This window comes from Clarias gariepinus, chromosome 8 (assembly GCF_024256425.1).
Source record: "Clarias gariepinus isolate MV-2021 ecotype Netherlands chromosome 8, CGAR_prim_01v2, whole genome shotgun sequence".
NCBI lineage: Eukaryota > Metazoa > Chordata > Actinopteri > Siluriformes > Clariidae > Clarias > Clarias gariepinus.
This window is the reverse complement of record NC_071107.1, coordinates 28,601,351-28,618,979: the sequence shown is the minus strand read 5'-3', so window position 1 is coordinate 28,618,979 and position 17,629 is coordinate 28,601,351. Positions and strand designations below refer to the sequence as shown.

Below are 17,629 nucleotides of genomic sequence, written 5' to 3'. Positions count from 1 at the left end.
AATGAAAACCACAACAAACTCAGAGGCAACAGACCACATGCGGTCCCTCTCTTCAGCCAGAATTAGGAATCTGACACCACCGCAGACAAAGAAAAAAAAGTCCTCATCTTCTTCCAACCCTGCCACAATTAACTTCACTGAGATCAATATATTTCACATTCTTGAAGTATGTTTAATGCAAACATTTACATTAATTAACATTAACCTCCTGGCCTGAATCTGCATGAGTGTATATCGCACTGTTGCCACCTGACTGGCTGATTTATAGGGGTGGGGATTCACCAGGGATGTTGCGATACGGCATTATCACAATACCTACTTGCAGATTCGATTTGTATTGGACTGTATGACATGATTTCATATTTTTCATATTATTTATTTTTTTATTTTGTGGCATTAATAAATAAACTAACAAATAATTAGCTTGGACCAAACTGGATGCTGTGCTGTGTGTGAACAGCCCAGCAAGCACCACCTGTACAATTACAGAGGAACTGCAAAGTTTCAGCACCTTAAATGCAAACTTATAAAATTAAAACATGTATTAAAAAAATATTTTGGAATATAAAAGCCACACAAAACAGTTGCAATACACAAGGTAAAGTCTAAAGAGGGAAGAAGAAAGAGAGAGAGAGTAAAAGAGAGTGAGAGTAATGAACTAACAAGCTCTGGCCAAAAAAAATAAACTGCCCTGCCATATCATAATTCATAATTTTCAAGCAAGATGACAAAACGAAAGCAATCTTAAGATCCTTTTGAATGTTGCGTGCATGTAGGTAGGTACCTGCGTCTAACAGTGTTCACACAGTGCTTGGGCTTGTGATGCATTTTAAAACCATTTTAAAATTAAACATTTTAATGCGCGTTATGGGAAACAGTGTTACCTGCGCGGGTGTCGTCGTTAAGCCGGGCATAGGCTGAGGTGTCAAGGCGGGGAATGCATTTCTCTATCGTCACCCACATGTAGGTCTCTGGGCACAGAAGATCTGAAGGCTGGTACTGACCCTGAGGAAAACAACAAAGAACCAGTTACGTGATGAGTAGTGCAAGCAAAACTAGAGCATGTGTTCACTTCGGAGGTCAGTGAGGGTTAAATTTGCATTATATGCAGTTAAAAGAATTAAAGAAAAAAAAGGCCATTTCTTTAAGCATTTGCTGCCCACACATTTTATTCTGAAAAAATAAAATAAAATAAATCAGACCAAATCTAAGTACAGCCATAAAATAATAATATAATAGCTGTGCCTTTAACATTTTGTTTTGTTCAAAGTAGAAAGCGCAAATGCGTTCCTGGCCTTGAGAGCCCTTATTATCAGAGGGCTGAATGCAATGACCGAAAGTCAAATTAACTCTCCTACAATGTAAACAAGCAGACGCCTTCAAGACTTCTGCCTTTCTTTAAACACACATATCAACCCCCTGCACGCACGGACATGCACCCACGTGTGACACCATGCAAGCCTTTATGGGTTTAGCAGAGTGTTCGGTTGAGCTGCTAATGAAATAAGAACAGGAAACCAGGGAGAGAAAGAGAAAGACCAGAACACTGGAGATAGACCAAATCATAAGAAAAAGAGGTATAGCTAATAAAGCAGCTGTGACTTTCTATAAGTTTCTACATCTGATTGTGATGATCGGAGGTTTCCAACCAGCGCTTCTCGGATTAGTCCCATCATACGTCGTCTCCTTGTACCTCATGACGGATACAGTACTGTGCAAAAGTCTTGAGCTACACTTATTTCTTCATACTTTGCCTCCAAAGAATGAAAGTAGTCTTGAGGAATAGTTCTCCAGTTTCAAAAGAATTTGCCCTGTTTGTTAAGTTGCACAGTGACCGATAAATCATTCGAGCATATCGATGTGCTCACTCACATCTCTGCACACCTCCAAACTAGAACTTGCTTACATAAAGCAGCCCGTGTTTGATACTAAGATGCTACTATAGAGAGATAACAGCTGTTCGTTTATAAGGGTAGCACAAACATTTTTTTATAGATTCTGTATTGGGTATCAGTTTTCAGCAGGTTGTGTTCAATAAACCAAGAAACTCAAACATTGATTTGGATTTCACAGGCACTTTACGGTTCCCGGAGGTTCTACAAACAGGATTTGTCTGTCGTTATCCCACAGCAGAAACTATGCGCCATGTTTCCACAAACAGGAGGTTATGAGAATCGAGTGCTTGGGCCTCTTATTCTAAACACTGAGTGGTGAAGATGAGGTATTCACACCCCGTCTTTCACACAGTCACTCTGTCAGCAGCGCGACGCTAGACAGGCTGTATGGAGAGAACTGACATTCACATTTACTGCTGAGGGTTCCTGGTCCTAGCACAGGATAAACAATAAGAAAAGAACTGATGGTAGATGTGGTGGAGGGGCTGTGTGTGTGTGTGTGTGTGTGTGTGTGTGTGTGTGTGTGTGTGTGCGCGATAACATCAGTGAAGACAGGTTTATTGGCCCTGCATTCATTAACAATGTGCTCAGGATCATCAAAAATGACATCACTGATATAGAAATATACACTCAACACTGGTATATACAGCATGATAGCGAAGATTTGGATGAGGAGTGAAGCACGGCTTTATTACAATTTAAACAAAAATATTAATATTACTGCAGGCAAAAAGCAATTCTTGTTTGTTTCTGAATACATGACTTAATCCAAAGCATATTTATGATTTAAAAAAAATGTTTAAATTATATTCAACAGTAAATCAATACATTTTATCAATTTCATTTGAGCTAATTGAAAAAGTAACTGGACTGTATTCTATGCACTAAGGGAGAGAAATAAAATATGAGTGGCGTTCAAGTCAAACTGGGACTCGCTATTTCTCATGAGTGATGAGACTCTTGGCCACAGTAAGACATCTGAATGGTGCAGATGTTTTAAAGAAGGCCGTACGGTCTGTTAATGATGATCCTGGCCGGGCGGCTCGGAGCCCAATATACTTGTTCCTGTAAACATTCTGGGAGTGGAAGGCTGGATCCTTGACAATCAACAGATAACTTGCGGAAGAGACGCATCTGTCCGTGGGAACTGTACACACCATCATTCAGCAACACATCACTTGCACATTACAGGATCTCGACTGGGAGTTACTGCCACATCCCCTGTACAGTCCACATGTTTGGACCATTAAGGGAGTACCTGGGAGGCCAGCGCGTAAGATCGTGTCTCCAGTATACTGAGAAAACTTTCTATCTTGATGGTATCCAAGCACAAGTGAAACGCTGGAATAAGTGCATTAGTGTAGCAGGGGGAATTATATTGTCTTGAGACCTGAATGTCCTCATATCCAACTTCATTGTATATATACTTGACCATACACGTATAAGATCTGTTAGGTGTAGCTCTTTTGCCAAACTTATTCCTGGTTTAAGACATTGATTACATTTATAATTATTAGCTGTGAATGAAGAACAATAGTCAGCAGAAAATGCAAATGTACACAACAGTCGAGTCCAGGTCTCAGGAAAATATAGAGAAATAAAGCGAATTTTTAACTCTCAAAACTGTGTTCTGTTATTCTGCACAATCAAAACTTCCACTTTAAAAAAAAAAAAAGATTCTATAAAATATAAAAGTGAGAAAAGTTAAATATTTATTTAAAAAAATGCATCAGCTGCTTCCAGTCAATTAGAAGTTAACTAAACATTGAATAGTTTTGTTTTATCACAAAAAAAGTGTATTGTTTCATAATAATTTTTTTTTTATTTTTTATTTCTATTTTACCAATTTTCTCCCCTAATTTAGTGGTATTCAATTTCACCCCGTCACTGAAGGCTCCCACATTAAGCATCTACTGCCAATCAGTCGGGAGGGCCGCAGACCGACCCACGTGTTTCCTCCGATCCACGTGGCATCACCGACCATTTTTTCCGACCTGCTCGTTTGGATGAGTGAGAGCTGAATTATTCTTGTGCATCTAAGTGACATGATGCATATACAGTGCATAGCGCGGTGTACTAGGGTGTCACGCGTACATGTGGCGCTGCGCATCAACCAGCATTCAGTAACATGCAAATTTCTTGAGGCAGGAAGGTCTTGTGATCCTTTAAATCTTTAATCTCAATGGACGCATGAAGGCAAACACCTATGCAAGTGCCTGTTCAAGATACACTGATGTACCTATAAATGTGTGTTTGCAGAAGTTGAAAGAGGACGTTAGGAAGTGTGTGTGTGTGTGTACCCAACCTGCACGCTTCCTGATCCGCCAGCAGATCCATGACGTAAAAGAAGTCACTGCAGGTTCTAACAGGTCTGGTCATGGAGGTGCAGGGAAACTAATCATCCCACACACACACAACACAACCTTGGCAGGAAATCTCACTTTCCACAAGCATGGAATCAAAAGTCTGATTCAATGCTATCTTTTAGGAAAAGGCACAGCTACCTGAGATGGAAGACAAGGAGACAGTGAGCTGAAGAAAAGATTGGATACTAAATAGAGACAGGACAGAAAAGGCACCAAGGAAGCAATGACGACGGAACAGAAGATTAAACCAAGCGATGGAACGCTGGAATATACATGTCTGTTCCACTTCCTCCTATGTGGGTCGTCTATGAGAAGCTCAGATCAACACTACGAAAATCATTTCTCTGCTTATATTCGTTGATGTGTAATCGTTCGCAAACACGTTCATACTGAACGTTATCTTTTAGATTTTCGTACCCGGCAGACATGTAAATATTATTGATTCTGCTCTTATCATGATTCGGTCCATTTACTGAGCTGGCAGCTGCTGCTTATGATATAAAGTGAGAAGAAAACATTAAAACAAAAGGATGATGAAATTTGCCGTGTATAAATCAATATACACGACTAGGTTTTGTTAGAGAGGAGGATGTGATTATAAAGGCAAAAGGCCAACAAGATCTTTTTTATTTAAATAAATAAATAAACGTGTAAATTATTGTGACAATCGTATATCCAACAAATATTAATTTATGCTGAAGCAGAGCTCATGACTCATGCACATACAATACAATACAATACAAAAGGAACTAAACAGTGCAACATTCGAGTCTGATCAATGGAGAAATAATGTAAACTGTCCTATCATTATTTCCCATGTGTGTGTTTTTTCTTTTAAATAATATAGTATGACCCGCGGAGCATCATCGGTCTTTCCAAGCCTCGTCCCATCCCTCAATGACACAGCAATGAAGGTAACGATGACAGACGGACACCCTCTTCAAGGCTCATTAACCTCGCCAAAGAAAAGCATGAGAAAGACTAGGAAGAGTCCGACATCCCTTTTGTTTGTGTAGAGCTCGTCATATAGCGCTTGGCTTGCTTCATAAGGTACGATGAAATGCGCATAAGGTTGGTGGCAGCACAAACACACAATGACAAGAACTGGATAAATAGCTGAGAAGAAAAAAAGGTGGGATAGATGAGGCAGAGATAAACAACGGCGAAGGAATTCGGTGTGGACGGAGCCGGAGGGAGGTGGTGCATGTATGAACTCTCTATCTGTCGGAATCGGTGATGCTACCGCCATGTTTTCAGGCTGGAACTATTTCAAAATCTGATACAGGTCATGGTCCATGTGAATTGTTGGTTTGATTTATTGGAAAGATAGGTTGTAGAGATCACATTTTACAACACAACTCAGTCTTAGGAAACAAAATGCACCGTATACCCTGCACATTTATAAAAAAATAAAAATAAAGACTAACTAGCACAGTGCTCGTCTTTCAAACAAGAGAAAAGAAAAAAAAAAACACCATCAAGTGCTGAAGTGTCACCCAATTTCTCTCACTTGCTCCGACAGCGCCTTCCCTCGCCAGCCCCTACCTGAGATTTATTTGAAAAGCAATTAATCAGGCACATAAATCCTGAAGCTCGGTGCTGGCCAGGAATTCTTGTGAAAGACAAAACCATGTACCTCTCCAACTTCAAGCCTCAGTGCTGTCTGTGTGCACATGGGAGCCTCGAAGAAGCTCAGAAAACCTTAGTTGTAACCAGAAATTCCTGACACAAACTATGAAAAAATCAACAGATTCCGAAACGTTTGCAGCTTATTGTACAATTCTCTGCATCAGTTGAAAAGATACAGTAAAAAAAAAAAAAAAAAAAATCCTTGCTGAGACTGAATGGTGACTACAAGCTGCCCTGTACTGCTTAACACTGCATTCATATTAGAAACCAGATATAACAAATCATATTAGTTTTAATGCATACTTCAAAAGATCTTTTGAGATTTGCTGCTTAATTGAACAGTTTGGCCACAGTTCGGATTTAGACCCAATTTATACTTTGTGATTTTTTTGCTGCCAAATCCCACCCACCAGCCAGTTCTCCCCATCACACAATCCAGCACATTTTGCAACACGTTGAAAAAAGCTCCATCTGCCTTACACATACATAAGGAACAAAATCTCTGTGTAAACTTTCCATGATGTTATGTGTAGAGCTGTGAATCATATGTAGACTGATGATTTATTTCGATTGTTGGACATTTTTGATTCAATTCAAATCAGTGGCTCTAATGTTCAGTGTCTGATTTCTCTCAACCTGTTTTTTAAAGGTTTTAAAGTGAATGTAATTCACTGAACATTGAAATGCTGTGTTATTTGTGTTAATTATTTGAATGTCACATTTTGTACAAACCGATAATCATCTTTTTTTTCCCCCCTGAAAAGACTTGAATGCCTTTATGCTAGACACTCATCATGGATCCAAGTGCAATAAAACCCCAAAATCTGGTACATTTGTGTAAATTGAACACACCATACTGTGCCATAATTGGAAGTAGACGGCAGATGAGAAAGTCAATAATCAATAATATTAAGCATATACCAGGTCAGCTTGGAGAATGTGGATGTGCAAGTGTACTTGGGTATTAAGCAATATCACTAATCTAAAAGCGGTGAAGATGAGGGGCGGCAAACGTCCACAGGCACGATAAGAAGCGATCCTGCCTTGTGTGAACACTTGCTAGGTCTGAATCCAAACTGTGACCAAACTGTTCGATTAATCAGCAAATCTCAAAAGATCTTTTGAAGTAAGCATTAAAACTATGATTTGTTGTAGCTGGTTCATAACATGAACGCAGTAGAACAAGCGTGGATCCTAGATATTCATTTCAAGGAGATCATAAAACATCACTGCAAGTTCAGAGGGGTTGGTGTCCACATCTCATGAAGGGAAGGGGCTGGCATTTCGCTGCTCCCCACAGCTTCGTGCACATCTGGGCTCGATTTCCTCTACGTGCACTATTTTACCTTTCAATCATCTCCTAGACAAAACATGTGAGTGAGTAAAAAGTAAGCAGAATTCCCTTTCAGATGGAGGTGAATGATAGTAGGTGTGTTAATGATGAGCGTTATCCCACCTATCTGACTAGACATGAATGAAAAAACAACCCCAAAAAGGTCAACACAACCACGCTTAATAACCAGTCAGGTAGATGTCAGTCGCTAAGGCTTGTGCACACTTGTGTATTATTGCAACCCGGCAAAACCTTTACCAAGTCGTCCCATTGTCTGTACATTTCAGAACAATAGCTAGGCCTATCCCTCCTGTAAAGAAGGTCAACACGTTCAGAGCAACATATAAGAACTAAAAAAATAAAAATACCACTGCACAAAAGCAGACACACATGCATACACTTGCCTGTGAGTGCTCTCACCCTTGCATTAACACACTGACAAAAGCACAAACACTCTTGCTAACATAGCAACAGTGTTTGTTTCTTTTGTCTGTTGGGTTAAAGTCCTTTGTTGGGACTGGAGTAAATACCGCAGCGTAGACAGGAAGAGGACGACTGAATCAGGATCGGGTTTAACTACAACACGACAATCAGCTTTGAGCTGAATCACGGCTAGACTCTGACCAGTTCACAAAAATCTTTTCCAACCAACCATGCACACTCAGTCCATCATACACACTCACCATACTGCAAGCCTAACATTAGCGTGTGTGTATGCATGAGTCTGTGCTGTACTGCTGAGTGACACACACATAAGCACACGTGCACAGCAATTGGACAGGCTGTTCCAAATGCAGAGAGGAGAGTCCAAGTGTGAAAGACAAGTGTAAACACTTTGCACTGTAAAAATACACATAGCGTCCAGGCAGGGACTTTAGTTGTGTCTAAATTCGAGACATTTTCACCAACCGCCATTTTTTAAACACTAAGGGACCAGACAAGATTTTTTTTTCACACCAGTCAACATATTACAGAGGGACAAACTTCAAATAAACAAAGCATCTTGGCAGCCCTGGGCTCCTCTGTTCCACACACACACACACACACACACACACACACACACACACACACACTCGCGTACAGACGGGCCCAGCTACGTGTCAGGGGCTCTACGGATGACAAGTTAATGATGGGAAAATATTTTTACAGGATTGTGTTTCAGCAGAGCACCGTTTTACAGGCACAGGATCCCCAGGCCTGTTTTTATCTCTCCATCGCTCCGGCCATTTATTGGGGGGCAGCTCGAGCCCAGAAAGAGCGTCTTTACCACCAGGGTCTTATGTCAGACCCTGCTTACAGTGGCTCGCCCTTCTCCAGACTGTTGCTCTATTCTGGTTTTTACCCGAGATATGTCAGATGCTTGTCCAAAAATGGTGCTATTACAGAAAATAATCTCGCTCTGTGCATCGAGTTGAAACGCAGTTTAAAGTGAGACCTACCGTGGAGTTCTCGGTGTGGGAACGCAAAAGAAAACACAGGACCAACATAGAAACCAACTTTTCTAAACATTCGCAATGATTTTGAAAAATGACGGCATGGGAGTGCTGGAATTTGTTCAGTCACGCTAAAACAGCCCTTCTTTGTTACTGCATATGGTGCCATTTCAGAGTGACGCTTTCGAACTCCCCCAAACAACCTACATGCAAGTACGGCTCTAAAAATAAACGCAAAGCGAGTTAATGGCAAAGCAAACACCACAGATTTTCTGCTGGACCTCTCTGGGTTCATTTATCCTGACGCTCAATCTAAACTTTCAGCTTCCAACCCTGTGACCTTCATACCTCCCACAACACACAACAGACGCACTTCTCCCGTTCAAAGGTGCACTCGATTGTACGGTTTGACCTCCGGACTTTCACCCCTTGGGTCCTTGGCCCTGTCAGTGCTCCTCGAGGGAGAGCTGGAGCGAATGCTCGCCGACTGGGCCCCAATCTAAACACATAAACCATTACCATGTCAAGCTGTGACAACCTTTTAAAGAGCATGCTTGGTAAAATAAGAGATTATTAGAAAGCTATGTGAATGGGTCATTGATAAAAGTGGAAAATATGAATCATCGCAACCAAGGGAACATTTTATCATACCGACTGGTTGGCCACTTTATTAGGTTGTCCATTTTAGCATGTTTGGTCTTTTAGCCTTCAGAAGAACATCGTGCATTTACTTTAGACTGGATCCTGCAAGATCTTGGTATACTGTGAGGTAATGATGGTAGGAATGGTGGAGTTTGTTCAGCTTGATCCTACACACCAGATATCCAGAGAAGTCTCAATGCAGTGACAGGTTGCTAATGGAATGAAAACCTGTCATGTTCTGGAAAGCATACAGTGATGACAAATGCCTTGTCATCAATACGGTGCGCTGTCAGCCTAAATGTGTTCATGTAGTCATGATGGGATGAACATTGGCAGCAACCCTGAGTGCTAATGTGAGCTCTGAAAACACATCATCATACCATCCTCATACGATCATCAAAGTCCTATAAAGTGGTGTAATGAAATTATTTATTTCGCGGCTTGTCACACTTCGAATCGAAACGCCTTTACGAATTCATATTGCTTAACAAGTTCTGATTCCTTCATCAGCACGATGCCAAAAAATACAGAGACATCCACTCCGCTCCTAAAACGACTAAAACCCTCGTAATAAACGGCCAACTCATGGTATACTGGGTTTCCAATTGTGCACAACTTAAAAAGATCCAAAGTGAAACATTAGTATTCCTCTTCTAAACGTGTATCCTCTTGATACACGGACAACGTAGACAAGTGGCAAATCAAAAGAAAATACTATGCATATTTATGTACAAGGTCTTGAATAAAAAAAATACAATAAAAAACACTATTAGCACATCTTAAAAACAAAAAAATGCCTGGAGTTTTAAAGAGTTTTACAAAACATAGGCCATTGTCCATAAAATTAGTGATAGGGTAGAAATCTGGTGACTGAGAGCCATGGAATGTGAGTAGCATTATACATATATTTAAAAAATATGCAACAATAAACAGAATATAAACAATAAAAGAGATCTCTGACTGGGAATCCTTTTCAAAACTCAAAGTTAAGTGGTTAACCTCATGATTGTGGTTGCAGATACTGTATATACACCAATCAGACAAGTAAAAGACAAAACATTAAGACCAATACAATGGATTGCTCCACTGGGCCTTCACCAGTGAGCTGTGGTGCCTGGTACCAGGATGTTTTGGGTGCTGTGGGTTGCGGGGTTGGTCCTCCATGGATCCAACTTGAGTGGATTCCATGATTCTATGGATGCTTGGTCTAAATCGAGATCTGGAGAGTTTGAAGGCTGGAACTACAACCTTGAACTCTTTGCTGGCTAAGCCCCATACTGGGCAGGCTGTGATGCCCCAAGTGTCCTGATACCTTTTTTGTTTTTTTTTATTTGTGTTACATTGTTTTTTCTGGCTGAGATGACAGTGTTGGGCCCTTGGGGAAAGCACTTAAACCTATGAGCTTATAAAATACTGAGCAACTGGAGATATGGGAATTTTGTGGGTTGCGGTAGAAGGGGCATTTGAACGTTTCTGGTCCCTGCTTTTTCATTAGCTAGTAATTAATCCTAATTAATATACAGCTACATAAAACGGTGCGTCTGGAAAATGAGTGAAAGAGAAAGAATTTCAAACATGGCAGAATGCATGATCTGATTTGTATTTACAGACCTCTGAGTGTTATGCAACCTTGTATAAAAAGGAGTATATTAGGTGACCTTTAATAGAGGTGTCAAACACAAAGGCAGGGAATCTAAAGGAAACCTTAAAAACATTCAATCTTACATGTAGAGTCAGGAAAATCATCCCAAATGACACAACTAGTTCTCTGCCCCAACATGCACAGCCATCACAAATCTGATCTACCATAACACACCCTGAAGTGTGAACTCAACTGAAGCAGGTAAGAGTCATCCAGTGAATACTGTGAAGCATTCATGAAAGAAGCCCAAATGGAACAGATTACATGGTGAAAATGACTCTACTTCAAAGCTATGGCGGCACGGGAGATTAAAAAAAAAAAAAAAAGAGGCAAGCTCCTGCCAAACAAAACCTGCGGCAATTGTTTATCTTTTCTCTCTGAGTCGCTCTCTTTCATTCCACCGGATCGCCGCCTCTCGCTTGCTTCCTATCACTTTCATCTAGTGTGCTCTGCTGGTGACATGCGGTTTACGGGGCGGCTGCAGAGGCGGAGGAGAAAGGACAGAGTGGCTTAGGAGAGAGCTTGGCTCGGGACGAAGCTCTTCACACATTGGACTGAGGAGTTTAAAGGCCTCCGCAGCCTGACATGAGATCTCCTGGATCTACACGTTCCATATGGGTTTAATGGTTTAGGTCCAAATGTACTAAGGCAGCTAATAATGAAAGTTGGCAGGCTACACTTACTGTAGCTGCCTTCTTCATGAAACACTACCTGGTCCACCATCAGATGTCTTTTATTATAGATTTTTTGACTCACAGAAGAAAGATAACGGCTACCAGTGGCATTAAATTATGGTCTGGTGAAAGCTTGTAGCCCAAGGCGTCAGATATTGTTCATTCAATCATTTTCAGGCACTATATGGAACTGGTTATGGTCGCGGCGGAGCTGGAGAATATTTCAACACCACACATGCATTTAGAGCAGGAACCAGACTTTCCAGGAGGGAAACCGTCCTCATGAAGGTGAAGAGCGTCACTATAAATTGTTTCTCTTTCTATACCTTTGTGCTACAGTATATAACCAATAGTGCTGTGCAATGTGCATTAGAGTCAAACATCAAAACATGGCGTGCCCCATCATCCAGTTCAAACAAATAGAGGTGACAAATTAAAGGGAAAAACAGCTTAAGTATCATCACATGTCCCTTTCCCATGAGGAGAGAAACGTTCCATCATTTCACTACATGTTTCATGTATCATAAGAACTTGAACACTTATTTGCAGGGACCAGTTTTTCTTCTATTTGTCACACATGTTCAGAGAGACAGACAGATAAATAAATGGATAGTTAAATAGATGGAGAGAGAGAGAGAGAGATGTGTCTTTTCAGATGCACTTGTTCCCACCTGCCTTGACATTCCTCAAGATTTACACAAGTGTACAGAGAGAGGGAGACAAACAGACAGCGCAATGAGAAAAAACAGGACAAGAACGTTTGGTAGACATTATGGAGAAAAAAACAGGGTTCCACATGTAGGGCTGGACAAAGGTTCCCTCTGACAAATCTGTTTTAAAGGGGGGGAGGGGGGGACAGACAGATTAAGAACACATTGTATTTGAGCCAGCGCTGTACTTCTGTCCCAAATACGATAACCCGAATACAAATAAGCAAGAAAACAAGTGGTTTCACGTGTGTGTTTTTTTTTACAATACAATTAAAATAAAAAAATAAACAAATACATAAATGAATGTTCTTTATGTGAGTAGGCTGAGGACTGGCCTAAAAGCCTGCTTAGTGACGGGACTGCAAATATTTCTCTTTTTCTCCTCGTTTGGCCCCAAAGCCATGGTGTGTCGCTTAATGCTTTCTGTCAGTCTCTTCCTCGCGCTGCCTTTCCTCCCGATCCTTTCTCCTTCTCAGTGGAAACTTTAATGGCTTCCTGTTCTAAATACGAGCATTCTCTGACAGAAACAATAAAAAACAAGAATAAATAGTGCTTTATTTACACCCATGGCACGGACTTGGGCATGTGTACCTGGTGTGGGGGCTCGGGGTATGAAGGAGAGAGTGCAGAAGTCGTAGCTTAAGTAACTTGTTTATGTGTTAAAGGACAATTATTTAACAATTATTTGGCATTTTATGTATAACTTTATTTACAGAAGACCTATTAATTACCTGAAATTCACCAGAAACTTTTTTTTTTGGTCATTTTTAGGCATTATTATTTTAGGTGTGCCTTCAGAGTGCTTTGTAAAAATAAATAACTAAATAAATAGGGAAAAAAATTTTTTTGTTCTTTTTCCATGTTGTCATTGGCTGAGCCTTAAATTTGTCAAATAGTTTTTCTTCCTAATGTGACCTCATAAGGGAAACTCTCCCCTGGGTCAGTGCTTAGCTCCGCCCACGTCTGCTGTTCTCTGTTGGGGGGGGGGGTGTGTGGCTCAGCAGTAGCTCATTTTCAGAAACAGACAAATATTATGATTACACAAAATGTGTAATCTTAGAGGTATTTCAGCTCGAGCATTAACACACAGACACTTTGTTGAGAGCTCTGTGACCTGCATTCACTTGTTAAAGAAATAGTACAATACTGGAACTTTAATAACATCCTGCCACATGCTTAATAGGTATTATTGGAAAAAATGGATGAGCGGGAGGATTTTACTTCCGAGTGAGATATCCAATAAAGAGAATAGCTCATGTTAAACTTGGGCAGCTCGTGGACAGGTATAAACACCTCCTCCCAGCTGTCAAAAGTTTCAGGCCCGTGCACACTTAATACTTAATTGTGTATACACATTTGAACATTGGAAGATTTAAACAGATGCAGATACTGTAAGGATACCATAGTTGGTCTGTAAACCATGAACAATTCATCGGTTATCGCAAGAAAAAAAAGTATTTTGGTTAATTGACAAATACGATATTGATTCGCAACAATCCTTTTTAGGACATAATGATCATGTAAGAAATGACACATAAATGAGTGTAGATCCTTTGCTATACACTTTAGCAACAATTTTTAAAAGATAGACAAGCACACAATCTGGAATAATAAAGTTTTTTTTTAAAGAAAAAAAAACAGCAATAAATAAAATGGAATGCAGCAATGTGAGAATATGGTTAAAAGCCGAGGGGCCCAGCGTAATGCTAAAAAGAGAAAGGGAGAGAAAAACCTGACAAAGATAATAAATTTGGAGCGCTCTGTTCTTACGATTACAGCTAAATAGAACCATGCAGAAATAGAAACAGTTTATAACTGACTGTCAGACTCTGACACACTTAAAGAGCATAACGACAAAACCATCTTAATATAATTAACTATGAATAATAGCTACAGCTTAATAGTAAAACTACGATTATTAGCACTAATTCAGACACTATGAAGGTGAAACAGTGAGTGCAGGTTCGGTAGCAGCTTATGAGCATAGATTTGGATTTTTGTCATAAACGCAAAGCCTTGAACAAAATTTGTTGGAAAGTCTATCCCACTTGTCCCATGCTGTAGGCAAATAGTGAACTAGTAATTTTTTAGAGCGAGCCTACTGTATAATAGGCCGAGTCAACAACATATTGCATATAGTAGATCATACAAAAAATGCACTTAAAGTCTTAGATACAGCAGGTTTATATCATTAATGGGGGTTGTAAGGATGCTATCTTTTAAGTCCACATATTTTCAATATACAGTATCTCATAATAAATTATATATGTACAGTACTGGGCAAACGTTTTAAGCTACTCCTCATTTCTCCCTATTAAATTAAATTATGTAGCTTCTAGGTGGCTCAAGACTTTTGCACAGGACATTGCCTGAATGTACACTTTGAATTTTTTTTTTTAAGATTTATTCCCAATAAAATGGAATCATTGGAAACCACTGGATATTTATGAACAACTCTACTGGGCTTTATCTGCTTTTGGCACTTATTTTCATGTGTATGTTATAATATTAAAGAGCAGATATAATTATACATTTAAAAACTTTTAAAATTTTCACAAAAAAGGCAGAAAAAAGTGTCATGGGAGCGGGACTAAAATCTTGAAATATACTTAATGAATTCAAATGCAATGTCTTTGAGCCACACTTGAGGGCTTTTCATTTACTGTACTAATGGACCCAAGACACAAGTAGAGTTTGCAATGTCTTGTTCTAATGCTTACCTGGACATCAAACACCATGTGACCTTCAGACAGTGGCAAAAGCATAGAAAAGACCCTCGGGGTAAAAGAGTGCACCCTTAGATTACTGCCAGACACTAAACACCACCCTGAACAGAGTTTCAGTATGATTGTTTCCTTTGGCTGGGACGCTGAATGAACAGGAAGCACTGGGAAACACCTGGCCGAGAGGAAGAAAATGGGAAGCTCTCTGTGATATTCTGAAACCCCAGCCAGAAGCCCACAGAATGGCTCATTCCACTCCATTAGAGCTATTCAGCAAACTGGAAACTGGCTACAGGCAACCGGGGGCCAAGAGGCCATTAGTCCCCCTCAGGCAGAGACGCAGCCAGGAAATCACGTCTTAAACTGGACAGCACGCTGGCCAGACTGGGCTTGGTGTAATGGACATTGCTGGCACTCTACATACCCCTCATGGAGAGTGCCCAGACAGGCCCATTATGTCCCCTGATAGGAAAGTTGTTAAAGCATATGGCAATGGTTTAATGTTTTGGTTTCCAAAGCATTTTGCAAGACTATCTATTCCGATTTATTTTTAACCGTTATGTAAATTAAAAGATGCCATAGATTAACTAATCACTCATTTCTATTTAGGAATTCCTGAATAATGACGATAATGTGTTATGTCTTAGAAGTCTCGTTTGACAGACTGAGATCGAGACTGAAACTATATCCGACTTTTTATTTCTTTGGCAAAACTCAAGCAGAATAAACCAAATGTGGTAGCACGTAGGCCTGTAATCATTGACCATCACTGTCAAGTCCAAAACCAGGAACGGCAGAGATCAAGTCAAGCCCAAGTCTTAAGAGGATCAAGAGCAAGTCAAGATTAAGTTCAAATAAAAGCGACAGCAAGTCGTTATCAATTCCTTTACTTCAATTACTTGGCTTGATTTATGCATGGCAAGAATGATTAAGATAAGTTGTCTTGAAAAAGGAATTACTTCTCATCAAACTTGAGTGTGTGCAAAAAGAAAATATTTGATTCTCTTTTTTAAACACTCGATTAAGACCAAGACCATATTTAGTAAGACCACAGCCTAAGACAAGTTCAAGTACACATGACAAAGGTCTAAGGAACGTCCAAGTCAATATAGAAGACTTCTCGCGACCTGCACAGCACTAGCACTGACATCCACAGGTTTTGCTTCCTAATTCTTGCCATGCACTATAAAACGACCAAAACATCAAAAACAGGATCCAGTATCAAGGAAGCACCTACTGTATGCTTTCCCAAGCAGACACAAGAGAGGGAATATAGAGAGTTCCCTGCTTGAAAAAGAGGCAAGCAGCTCTCGACTGAGGTACTTGGGCTCCACTGAGAGCCTTCCAGCAGGGCTCAATTGTAAGAGCCATGGTGGCTTTGATGAAGGGACAGCAGGCGCTGGGCTTTTCTCAAGGGCGCAGTGCCCAAGAGGATGTCTCTGAAACCTAGGCCCCAAGAGGAATTTCAATGGGTTAGGCATCCTGAGTAGACCACAATAACCCTACGGAGGCATTAATGAGCCATTCAAGCCTGCTGGAAAAGCCGCAAGTGGGTGTGCGGAGGTGTGAAACGGGCGACCTTGTCACCCCAGAATAATAAGTGGAGAAGCAACAGAGAGGCGAGTGGCAGTCGTCTCAGATTTGAGGTCCGCAATTGGTGAGATTAGCAGAAAGGGGCCTGGGGAATTGGAAACTGATCCGCTAGCCGGCTTCCTCTAAAGATTCCAGCCACACAGCCATGTACCTGTATGTAGGACAGAGCTCAGAAACGCACAGGTGCAGCTTGAAATAGAACAGAGAAATCTATTCTCTTGGTCATTTTCTTACATCCAGACAACATGGGAGAAAGAAAAAACCACCAGCGGTAGACTGAATGTGCCACTGTGCCACATACACACCAGATATAATTTGTGTCAAGAAATTAAATTAGTGATACAGAGACAACTCAGCACTTTGACTGCATGAACAAGTGGATATTAATAATCCGATGGCGTCTGGGATTTCTACGCCGCGCCCTCAGCAGACGTAAGCAAGGATTTGCTGAGGAAAGCGAATAACATGATTAAGAGAGAGAGAGATAGCGAGAGATCCTTTCGAGTGACACTATAAACAACAGGAGCAGTCTATATCCTGACCTCTTCTTCACCTGCTAATGATTTCTCCAGTCCCATCTGTTCTCTCCTCGGCATTCGCGCTCCCTCTGCTCTAGGCCAGTTCATCACTTTTATTTACATTCTTCTCATTGCTTGCCATCTCCTACTACTGTATATGAATCAGCTGTTCAGCTGTTATTTCCCCTGTCGCCATCAAGTGATCCCCAACTCATCTTCCACCTGGGTTAATACTTACTCGGACATCCTTTTTCATCCCAGGCCCAACATGATCCTCAGTCTCATCTTCTCAGGACAGGCCTTCCCAGGTTCAACTTGGTGGCTCTCAATACATTATAATAACCCCTGGTCATACATAACCCAGACTCTGCTAGTTTAAAAAAAACAGGGCTAGAATGTCACAAAGTATTAGCAACACATCCGCAAGACACACAAGTTTGCTGCTTTGAAGCTCAGGTACAATCAGTCATT

The 17,629-nt window shown here is 40.6% G+C and overlaps 1 protein-coding gene across 4 annotated transcripts in view; it reads right to left on the bottom strand.

Moving 5' to 3' along the window:
• Positions 1-17,629, bottom strand: part of LOC128529454 (arginyl-tRNA--protein transferase 1) — an 86,174-nt gene that overhangs the window by 11,196 nt on the left and 57,349 nt on the right. For all 4 annotated transcript variants that reach the window (XM_053502965.1, XM_053502964.1, XM_053502963.1 and 1 more), the window contains one exon: positions 885-1,005. In XM_053502965.1, coding sequence (XP_053358940.1) covers positions 885-1,005 — 121 coding nt within the window. The remainder of the gene's footprint in view (positions 1-884; positions 1,006-17,629) is intronic.